We start from the raw sequence: 12306 nt of genomic DNA, 5'->3' as shown, positions 1-12306 counted from the left end.
GATTTAAAATTATGAGTTTGGTGGTTCCTGATATCCAAAAGGTTGGCAACCCCTGCTCTAATGTATAACTTGTTTCCAGGGTTTCTAGTTGGCACACTGGATCGTAAATACTTCAGGAAGAGGTGGGCAAGTAGCTTCTTTTTTGCTTCCCCAGTTTCTCTCTACTTGATACCTTCAGGCATGGTAGATGACTCCCATCATCTCCTACCCTGGCTAATATTGGTGGAAATATCTGCAAGACACAGAGAGGATCTGTGTGTCTCCACATAGCTCACATAGCTCCTCCATAAGCTCAGAGAGCATCAAGGTCTCCACATAGAGGGAAATGGATTGCAACAGGTTGCAATCCGCTGAGCTGCCCTGCTACTGTATCAGGCTTGCTGGCCCAGTTCCTTGGTTCATCTCAGGTTACCTTCTTCTGGTCTGCCTCAGTCTCCGGAGACCCGCAGAACCCTTCCAAGCCTCTCGGTTTCCCGAAGTTCCCTTGAGCCTTTGCACTCTCGGCCGTTGCCCAGGGATGCGAAGGACCTCGCGATGACCCTTCCTCGCCTCCGCCGCTCTTTACCAACAGGCCGTTTCCTCATCGCCGAACCGCTGCCTTGTGGTGTTTGGGACGGCGCGCACAGCCCTTTTTCCACCTCCACGCTTCCCCACCCCCTATCTCTCTTTCACACTCACAGGCACACCGTTCACGCATCTCGCGGTCACGCCAGCCCCCTCCCCGCACTCTGGTCCTCCTCCCTCTCCGTCCCCGTAGCCCCTCCTTGCCCCCCTCCCGCTCCCAATCACACTCCCGCCCTGATGCTGGAGCCCGGCGTCATTTCACCTTCAGCCGAGCAGCAGTCATGGCGACGACGCTGACAGCGGTCCAGCCGCTCACTCTGGACCGAGGTAAGCGCTGCTAGGTTCGGCGCCGCGATCTGATGACCGCCTTCCCTCGCTTCCCTCCCCCACCTTTTCGGTGGCAGAGAGTCAGAGGTTGGTTTTGGGGCTGGATGTGGTTTTAGTCTCCCCAGATCCAACCTCAAGAGCCTTCGTTACGTTGGACTCCCCGGTGGTGATTTCCCAGAGGAGCGATATATTGCCCATCCGGCGGCAACGCGTTGGGCTTTAACCGCCCGGCCGCTTGCCCGCGGTCTCTTCCTCGCCCCTTGCCCCGCGGGAAGCGCAGCGGCGAAGCCATCAGCCGATTGGGACCCGCTCTTGCGCCTCCATATCAGCCCGGGAGGACTTGAAGCAAATGGAAAGGGACCACCTTCAGGGGCGCGGTGGTGAACGAGACGGGAAGGACGGGGAAACTTTGTTCCGAGGCTCGGGTGCCCGGGTGCCAGTTTGGAGGAGCAGGTTTAGCATCGCGGGGCGTCAGCAGCAAGATTTCCTGGAGACCTTGGAGTTGCCTATGCCAACATGGCAGGTTTCAAAGGCAGAGAACTGTCATTACAAATAAATACAGCCACCCTCCCAACTGTCAGTTAGTAATGTGGGGGAGAAGAGGCTTGTTCCAGGCATAAAGAAAAGGGAACACTGGGAAAGGACAGCATTTGGACTTTTATCACTGTTTCACTCAGTAGAGCAAAAAGATCTTTATTAATCTCATTTCCATAACTTTGACCCTTGATTACCAAGGGCTAACATTCCCATGTATACTGCTATTTCTAAGTGCTTTCTATTGATGTGTTATCCCCTGTGGTGGAAATGCTATGGATTATGTTTTGTGGATGACTGGGAGGGCATCATCAGTCAACCTCCTTTTCCTTTTTTATTTAATATGTTAATCTGAGATGAGAAAATTTTCATAGATTTGCGAAACTAAAATTTGAGGTGCAGTATTGCATGCCACTGATAACCAGTTCATTGCAGAATACAGATGCCTTGATGTAGATATAGACATTCTTTTTTTTGTAAATTTTATTTGAGTTTTCACAAAGAGAAAAAAAAACACAAATAAAACATCTTTTTTGAAAGTAGCATAATCCCAGGTTACATTTCTTCATACAGACACAAATTCAGGTTCATGCTCATTTTTATATTCTATTCCATATCTTATTACTATTTTGCATTTTCTGCATAGCTTCTCCCCTCTTTTAATTTTTTCAATTTTATTTTAATTATCTCATCTCAATTCAAATCATTGTATTTATATTTTTTTGTCTGTCCTGTTTCAATTATCTATTATCTTTTCTCATTAAACAAAATTTCTCCTGTAGTTACTGATTGGAGTATGACGCCTTTATATCTTTTCCCTAAAGTTGTAACATTCAATATAACATAACTTCCATTCGGATTCTTCTTGGTACATTCTTAAAATACACACTGTATTCTTAAAAAAAGAAAAAAATTATAAATGTATATAATTAAAACAACATTCCATTCCAATTCAATTCTATCATTAATATTAATATTCATTAAGTCTTAACATCTTTAACATTACATTTCAATTAAATATCATACTTCTATGGGGACAATTATAAGCTTTCCATAGTTAATTTCCTCCCCCCTCCCCTTCACTTATATTTTATAAAACATTAACTAATTAAAATGTTCCCGTTCCTTCCTAATTCAATTTTCTCATTTATTTTATTTCACTTATTTTATTCACAAACATTTCACTAAATTACACTATTTTATCCCTCATTTTAATCATACGTTGTTTCCAATTTTCTAAAGTTATTTCTATTACTAATATAACAATACAATCTTATGTACCTTTACAGAATCCCTTTTTCAGTTAGATTTTCACCCATTATCTCTAAATAGGTCCTGTTCCTCTATATCTTGCTCCATTCCTTTGTAACTTCTTTTCCTTTCCTTCTTCCCTCTCTTCTTCTCTCTCCCCTTTTTACCCCCTTGTCTCTCTACCTCTATTTCTCTCTTCTGTATTCCCCTTTTCTGTTGCTTTCCAGTATTATACTGATTTTTTGAATTATTTTTCTTTTCTTTGGTTCTTTTTTTAAGTCTTAAATTCTCCATTCTCTTCACCCCCTTTCCTTTTTCTTCCCCACATAAAATTGCTTGTTCATTAAAGATGGCTTCTTCTTTGTCCCAGTCTTCTTGTTTTGCAGACTTTTCTTGTTGTTTCTCATAGTTCCAAATCTCCATTTCTAAGAATTGAAAAACAAAGCCAAAAGAACCCTTCCCTTCTTGTGCATCTTCTTTGTACTTTTTAAGTTCCATTTTCAATTCATCCAGAAGTGGTGCCATTGTATAAATTTTTAAACAACCACCCAATTGATTTTAGTCATTCAAATATAATAACCAAGAATCCAAAGATCACCAAATAATCCAAATACACGCAAGCTGTTTCTTTTTTGCTCTTTTTTTTTAACTTTCTCTTCCTGGGGTTACTATTTAGTTGAAAAATTTCAGTTAAAATGTATCTTTTAGAAGTCTTGTTGAAGTTTTACTGTAGATACTTTTTAATTCCAGGCAGTCTCCTCCCTCTTCCAGATCCTGCTCTTATTCTTTTTCTCTCCCTTCCTGCTTATGAAAAAGAAAAATTTTAATGTCCAGAAATCTTTATTATCCCTTTGGCATTTTGTTTTATTTTCAGCTTAATTGCCTATCAAAAAAATCCTGTCAAAGTGGATTTTTCCGATTTCTTATTTAAGTCTCTTAGTTCTCAGTATAGGGAAGGAGAGAGAAGAAGAAAAAACCCCAAACCTTTCCCTTTTCACTTTCCTTCGCTGCTTCCAACTCCTCTTTGGGAGCGATGTTATTTTTTGTAAGTTTAAATTCCAGGGTACCTTAGTTGTTGCTTTTACAATTTAACCCAGTCAGCCAAAACTTTCACTTCTTATCTTCCTCCTGCACATTCTTTTCTGGTTGAATTCTCCTTTGTGGTGGCCATTTCTGAACACTGCTGCAAATGCCTTTGGGAAAGGGAGTAATGGCCAGCTGAAGAGGAGAGGTGCGGCTCTCCTCAACTCTGCTGGCAGTCTCCCCACTCTTCACCACCTCTATGGGGTGGCTTAGCCCCGAAACCAGCCAGCTCAGGGCGCTCCAGCAGCGAGCCCAGACAGAAACCGCACATGATCGCGGATATCTGTCTGTCGCCGAAGCCCTTCAAACCGGAAGTCGATGTAGATAAAGACATTCTAAAGCTATCAGAATGTTTGCTGTCCACATTTCTGAATGAAAGCAGAAGCCAGCAATTTGGCTGTAATTAAATCCTTACATACTTTTTTTAGAAGAAAATGTTGATTGACAATTCCAAAAGAAAATGAAATTGTAGGGACAGATAGACTAAACACCAGATTAACAAGTAGAGTGGAATGAAAAGAAGAGCAGGTGGAAGAGAGAGAGGTGTGAAAAAGAAATTTCAGTGCAAGTATAGAACTGTATTTGAAGGGAAAAATTTTTTTCCTAATTCAAACCAATTCTGTTTGCGGAAACACCACATTCTCTTAATGTAGAATATAGGTAAGAAAAATAGTTTATCTTATTTGCTTTTTGATACCACTTGTTGCCTGTGTGACCCAGGAAGTAAGTTCTGTTGATTTTACTGGAACTCCTTTGTAATATGAGTAAGATTGCCAATTTAATAAATCAATATTCAAGAGCCTCAAAATATTATTTTAAAATCTAAATACAATATAATTGAAGCTTCTTAGGACTTCTTAAAACTGTCCTTAATTTTAAATAATGAAAGTTAGTAATTAAAGAATTACAATAAATCCCCAAATTCCTGCTTTACCCTCAGTGTAAAATTCAGATTCTTAATATAAATTTGAATAGCTTGTTGGAGTGTAATGAAGAACCCTGGAATTTATACGTTGCCAAAGCTTACTTAAAATTCACTTCTGAAATGGGCAATTCATGATAAAGAGAAGAGAGTATAAAATGTTAGCAGTAGCAATTTGTTGACAGAAAAGGATGTCTGTTTCTACCAAATAGTTAGAAACTCAGTGTGTAATCTGCAGTTTCATCCCAGTGAACTACTTTAAAGCAAGACAAATTTCTTAGCAAAAGGTTGAACAGATGGCAATCTATTAGGAAGCATGGATCTTTTTTCCAAAGCAAAGTATGGCTGCCACATACTGTAGTCATTAGACTCTGCACTTATAATTTTTATTATCTACAAATTAAATAGAATTGAAATTACTTTTAATTTTTAATTTTATATGTTTAAGTCGCAACTACAACTTCAATGAAATGTACTAAAAGTGGTAAATAATCAGCTGCGCAAAAGTAGAGTACAAATATTAATAAATAAAATACTAAGAAAAAAAACTATCCTTAAATTACATAAACTTATCACATGTTACTTAGGTCAGAATTTAATATTGATGTTATATTAAGCAATATTAATTACTTAATTAGATGCTACTTAACATTTCACATGCAACTGAAGATAATTGTTCATTAATAATTGCATTTGCATAATGAAATAATTATCACACAAGTGAAATGAAATAAAATCATTCATATATGAAAACAACTATGAGCAGCTAGACAGGCATGCAAACCTTGAAAAATATGTAGTCTAATAATTTAAAGAGATTATTCTTCTTACTAGCACACACTAAAAGGCCCTCTTCACAGTGCTAATAAGTAGAGGTCAGAAGTTTTCTGAAGAATGTCCAGGGTAGGAAATTCCCCATATGAATTCAATTGGATCTTTTTTTTTGTAAATGAGTTTAGAATTATTACTAATGCTGTCAGCATCCTTGGTACCCAGTAAATTATCTACATATACAGGGTAAAGTTACATCCAGTACAGTAAAAACCATTCCTCCAATGCACTTACAATGATGCTTGTCTTTAGAAAACAAGGTAACAGGGAACTATCTAACATAAAAGAAATAGAAAATAGAAAATGCTGCTCCTTGAAGAACATAATATCAAGAAGAGTGGAAGAGACAGAGGAAAAGAATTTGAAGAATTTATTTAGAGGTAGCATTTTGTTTGCACAGTTAAAGAGGAGAATTTCTAAGACACCTGGCTCCACATTGTTTGTCCTCACTCTTTCTCTCTTCCTGTCCCTTCTACTCATAGATATATGTGGAAGAATCCCACTCAAGCAATTAGTCTATCTTAACTACATTTCAGTAATGGTAGCATCTGACAAATTTTGTCTTGCCTCAGATGCTAAACAAAATAGCATCTTGTTTGTTCTTGGATCAGAGACAAACAAGGAATGCCAGGTGTATGCTAGACTTAAGTCAAACAAGCACCCCAGAAGAAGGCAGTGGAAAACCATTTTACATATTACAGCCAGAAAAAAAAATCTAATGTGCATGTATCCATGAGGTTACCAATCCTAACTAGATAGCTACATGAAAATGTGGTGTAAGTAGAATAACATAAGCCCAGTCGGAAAGAGTCCATGGGTTTCACTATATTCAACCACCTCTTATGAAAAAAAACAAAAAAACAGGGAAGGTTGCACTGACAACCTACAGTAATGAACCAGGCTAATCAGAATTACAGATATTGGGACAACTGATAGAGAAATGATTGCAATGATTTTATTTCCTTTTTAACTTAGTCCACTTTCCTTGATTGATTGTCAATAACTTCTGACAGTTTTCCCTATAGACATATCAATATTTCCACTCTTTTATCATCTATTTATATAGATTATTTGCAAGATTTTTTCATGCAAACATTAATCAAAGGAAGGTAGAAATTACTGGAAACCATATACAATGATAGCTTTTAGGTTGCAGTTAGCTTACAATGCACATGATTTAGTCTAAGAGCTAAGAGATTTTAGATTTTGATTAAAAGTTAACAAAAAGCCATCTTCTCAGAAGCTGTTACTATGTATTATGTATATTATACATTATATTATATATTATATGGTGTGTGTGTGTCTGTGTGTGTGTATTCAATCAATTGTTATTTAGATCTCATCTGTAGAAATATTCTTCTTACCTTGTATCATTTCTTCCATTTTTTAAAGATCGTTTGCTATCATAGTTTTATTGGAAGGAGATGTAATACTTTACCATAAATCTAGAGAAGATCTATATTTAAAAAAATCTGGAATAAAGAACCCAGTTACCATGGCTGTGAGAAAAACCCACATAACCTCCAAAATTTAACTGTGTCACATCCCATATCATAATGAATCCCACCAAACACTGATTTAAGATTGTGATGATGTAACAGTCACTTTGTCACTGAAATCTTCTCTGGTGTAAGGAAGTAGTAAGTCCCTTGTCCTTATTTACAGCTGCAACTTCATAAGATTGCATTGTAAAGCTTTTAAATTTTATTTTTCCTCATCTGTGATAACTGCATTTTTTCCATTAATTAATTAACCTTTACATATGTTATCCAAAATTTTCATTAAATTATTTCAAACTAGAGACATTTTCACTGGTAGGTTAAATTGAATCTCAAGCACATGAACTTTTTTCTGTAATTCTTGTCAGCACATAGCCTCTTAAAGCAGCACAAAGAAACTTATTTCTTTATTATGTAGACTATATTTTCAAAATAACAGAAGATTTAATCACTTTACAGTTTAATCTAAGAAGCTTTATCATTTAGCCTGTACAGATCTATCCTGGCAGAGCTGGGAACATGCAACATACAATTACTAGAAGATTGAATTGTGGATGTTCCGAGGTTTAAGGGATTTGGAATACATGAGATCATCTGACATATAGTGGGTAAGACTAAATGATAGAATATAAAAAGCTGAGAATAGATAGGAGCTTTGTGTGTGCAGAATGGCAAACATGTAAGTAGCCACAATCCAGCTAGCAAAGTCATTGAGTAAGTATCAATATATCAAGTCCAAATCACTTATGTTAGTTGAGAGTCAGTGAAATAAGTGACATTTTAGCCATGATTATCAGCCCTATTGATTTAAATAGGTTTGTTCTAAGCATGACTAATTCTGGAACCATTCCAGATGTGGTGTAACTTAATGTTCTAAAATATATGTACAGGAACCATTAATCTGACAACACCACTGAATTATTGGAAGTTTCTAGACATATAATAAACCATACTATGAAGAAAGCCTTATAAAAATAACTACTTTTCATTGATAATTAAGTGCAGCCATGTACAGAATGAGATTATGGCCTCATAAATGCAATCTAAAACTGAACTTTCAAATTACCTGTTAAGATGTAGTGTGAACAATGTGCTGTCCAGACAGTTTAGAGTTAATGGGATTTGGGATAGTTAGTTAGGGATTGTGAGCTGTCCCCTTAAGGGAATGCATCCTGGTAAATGTAGTTAAGGAATCCTGGGAAATATAGTCCATGTCATCTGGTCACATCTGTAATACGGATTGGTCACTAAATTGATCCTTGTTGGGTTGGGGGAGGCTCCCTCACTCTTGCCTGAATCCACCATACCATGCAGTCACTTCAATCATCATGGGGATGAGACTTTATTATTTCTACACCACAATTGAGATATGCAAAAGATTGGACATTAAGAGGAAAGTTGTCATAAGTGTAAGTTGATACGGATGCCTGAAGAACCAGTTTAAAAGACTTTGTGTGGATGCTTTGTGGAGTTGCTCTGTCTTCTTTATGCTATCCAATAATAAGCAGAACAAATGGGAAAGGAGAGGAGGAAAAGAACGTGGCTAACTGGAAATTAGACAAAGCAGATAAATTAATATAATGATACTTACTTTGAATGAATACATTTGTTCATTAAAATATGTCTATCAATTTTAAATTACATCAGTGAAAACAGTGAAAATTTCACGCATCCACATTGCTGCTTAGAAAAGCAATGCCAGCAAATTACAGATATTAGTTGTATCTTCTTTTAAACTTATTTCCCTTTTTGTGTATAAAGAGCACAGTTCCATATAGCTTCTGCTATACTTATCATCATGTTGTCTATTAATTTTTAATTAAATGTATAACTTGTACAAAAGACAAATGATAAACTGAAGTGAATTTAATTATAAACCATACAGGCATTAATACATGGGAGTAGAACAGTGGAATTTGTAAAAAATCTTTTTTTCTCCTATGGTTTCTCAGACAAAATCCAAACAGGAAGCACAGAGTGCTTGAGACTGCAATGGTTATTTTCCTCCATTGCTTTAATGAAGCAGATGAACATTTTGAGTGATATTGCACAACATAATTACTGATTAGATTTATCCAATATCTTTCAGAAATAAACAGACAGCTGAGAGCTTACAACCAGAATGAATGAACAGGGGATCAAACAAGGACAGGGTGTTTTTTTTCTTTGCAAAAAGAATCTGCTGAATGACGAAGTTGATCTGTTAAGTTATAGGGAATGTTACAGTATTTGGTTTATTGTTCAATTTTGTGCTTACACAAACTATGCATCTGGTATTAAGCACAAGGGCAGCTGCTGCAGACGGATAGAAATGCATTTCCTGCCTAGCAACTCAGATTCAGCCAACACTCCTTAGAAACAGGACAGGTAGCTGAGACTGTTCAAACACTTTTGTAAGGAATTTAGCCTGGGAGGAATAGGTGGTTCTCAGATTCTACTGAAAAGATGAATATGGAAATAATTTCAAGGCTCATAAAGGCTCATGATTCATTTCTGCTCAGTATATGAGGTTTCATACAATCCAATACTTCATCAGACAAAAAACAAGTATGAAGTCCTAAACAAAAGGATAAAGATTTTAGAGAGCACACAGAGTTTCTTTCATCTTTCTTTTGATGGTCAAAAAAAATGAGAAGCAAAAGTAGGATCCCAAAAAAGAAATATTGACTAAGAAGATAGTATTGTCAAGAAAGATTTGGACTTCTAAACATGGACAACATCACAAATGACTCTGAGGCACAAATAGGATGTACCTGAAAGAAGTAGTGAACATGCAAGAGTAGGGAAGGACCTTGTAAACAGCCCTTAACAGGAGGGCTTTCAATTAAATAGGATGAATGAAAGACACACTGATTCAGGTACATAAAGATTGCACATAATAGTAAAGGTACAAGGCAGAAAATGTCACTTAGAAATCCTCAATATAGGACATTAGGGAGACCAGTAGAGGGTAACATTCCACATCTTCATTATCTATACAGCAATGAACCTAGTGGTAAATAGGAAGAACTAAAATCCTACATAATAATACACATAGAACTTGATAGTATTGTGGACATTTAGAGGGATTAGAGTTGTGACTGGAGTGCAAATTTTATCCAAATATCTAAAAATGAAACCAGAATTATCCAAAACTACATATCAATTAGTTCTGGACAAGCTTCTAGAGCAGATTTTTAAGCAATATATCTTCAAAACAGAAAAGGGTAAAAAGAATACCATCACAAAGACCTAACATGGGATTATCGATAAGAAGTCATGACTGTTTACCCTTATTTATTTTTGTACAATGACAGGATTAGTAGATCACAGGAATACCGTACTATAGATTTAGTGTATTTTGATCTCAGTAAAATGTTGGACAAATTCTAAATATAGACTACAATTACGATAGACAGGTGTATGTGAACTAGCTACAAGTAATGGCATCCAAGTAATGTTCATTAAGGAAGGAAATGTCAAGTAATCAATGTTCCCACTTCATTGCAATGCTCTTTAGCTTCTTTGAATCATCCAAAGGATGAAATAGAAGGGAAGCTCTTTAAAATTTATAGGTGATTAGCTAATATTTTTAAAAAAAATATTTTAAAAATCACAGTTCAGAATAATCTTGACATATTTAAAAGACTGTAACGTATCACATTGCATGAAATATATCCTATCATTCAAATATTTCAATTCTCTTTTCATTCTGAATAAATTTCCTGGTTTTCTTTCCTATGAGCAGGTGAAGATTATAGTAATATATAGCCTTGAGTTAGATTTTGAGAAGCTTAGTATTTTGAAGGTTGCCAGCACAGAATTAACTAATTATGTAGCTAAGTGACTGTAGGAAAAACAAAATTGCACAACTGAACTGTATCATAATAAAGTCAAAAAGTTAAACTAATTCTGGATAGTAAAAAATCACTATATGTTACACTTTATGCCATTTTAGCTGAAACAATTTCTCTCTCTCCCTCTCCTCCTCCCTCCCTCCCTCCTTCCTCCCTCTCTCCCTCTTTCCCCTCTCTTTTGTATCTGTTCAGATATTGCCAGAGCAATTGAACTTCTAGAGAAACTTCAAGAATCGGGAGAATTACCAGGTCACAAGTTACAGTCACTTAAAAAAGTACTGCAGAGTGAGTTTTGTACAGCTATCAAAGAGGTATGGTAATAAATTTTTGGCAGAACATTCTCTTGCGGGTGGTGATGGTGGAAAGCCCACTACGGTTAATGCAGATAGAGTGAACACACCATTGAAAAGACCTCTATACCATGCCAATAAATAAATATTGCTCTATGGAATTTGTGGAAATCATTGGCATGTGTCCACAATCAATGCTGCAATAATAAAAAAATAAAAATTTGTATAAAAATATATAAAGTCTGATCTGACATAAACAAAACCCACCCTACAAAATATTTTATACTGAGGTTTAGGGGATAGTATTACATAACACATGTAGTGCAGGCAGAGGAATTATGAGAACAATCTAATGAACACATAATAATTATTAGTTTCTTGCTACATTCTTTTGTTCTAGCATGCTGGGAGATTCACAGAACCTATAGTGTTTGTTGGAGACAGCTCTCTTAAAGATGGGGAGAGAGCTAAACGGGGAAGTCCCATCCAATTAAATAATCCTCTAACCAGTGCCTCAATATCAAGGCAGACACACACTGAGAAAGTTAGGGTATACAGATCAATGAAGGCTGCACCACTGGATTGATATGCCCAGAAAAATCTGATTATCAATGTAAATTTAAATACATTTACTAGGAAATAGAATTTATTAAGATCAAGGGTGTTTATTCAATTGCAACCCATAGGAATTTGATACATAAATTTGTAATGTTTTCTATGAAAAATATAATTTGGATTGTAACCCTTCCTTATTTTTAAACAATGCTGACATACTTTATAACATATAGGCACTTTCTTTTATTTTTTCAAAGAATTAAAACTGATTGCTTTAACTAAATAATTATGGCTTTACTAATTTACTAACTTGCAGTCAGTGGCAAAACATTAAGGTTTCAGTGATTCACATTCTCATTACAGAATCATTTTCCTCCTTTCAGTTAAATAAAGAATTCAAAAAATAAAGAATTCACTTAAATTCTGAAGCAGGCAAATTCCTTAAAGGACATTTGATTGGGATATATCAAATTGGCACAGTCTTGGTGGAAAACCGGCTCTAAATTCCCACCAGTTTTTCACCCAATTAAAAGTAAACTTTGTCACTTTCCCCCCCACCCAGAGTCTCCAGTCACATGGTCCAATCAGCATGTAGTCCAGTTGCTAGGTGACCT

The 12306-nt window shown here is 36.2% G+C and overlaps 1 protein-coding gene across 2 annotated transcripts in view; it reads left to right on the top strand.

The window, feature by feature from the left end:
* The first annotated feature begins 755 nt into the window (after positions 1–755).
* The window catches only part of LIN7A (lin-7 cell polarity scaffold A), a 29553-nt gene continuing 18002 nt past the window's right edge, over positions 756–12306 (top strand). The window contains exons 1-2 of one of the 2 annotated variants that reach the window (XM_087934507.1): positions 756–891; positions 11040–11158. In XM_087934507.1, the coding sequence (XP_087790633.1) occupies positions 846–891; positions 11040–11158 (165 nt within the window). In that variant the 5' untranslated portion in view covers positions 756–845. The remainder of the gene's footprint in view (positions 892–11039; positions 11159–12306) is intronic. The other variant, XM_026702551.2, reaches the window with a different exon arrangement.

The sequence above is a fragment of the Pseudonaja textilis genome, chromosome 5, assembly GCF_049901715.1.
Source record: "Pseudonaja textilis isolate UNSWEBS1 chromosome 5, rPseTex1.2, whole genome shotgun sequence".
Classification (NCBI taxonomy): Eukaryota; Metazoa; Chordata; class Lepidosauria; order Squamata; family Elapidae; genus Pseudonaja; species Pseudonaja textilis.
Note: the sequence above shows the minus strand (reverse complement) of the source record. Positions and strands in the feature narration are given on the sequence as shown.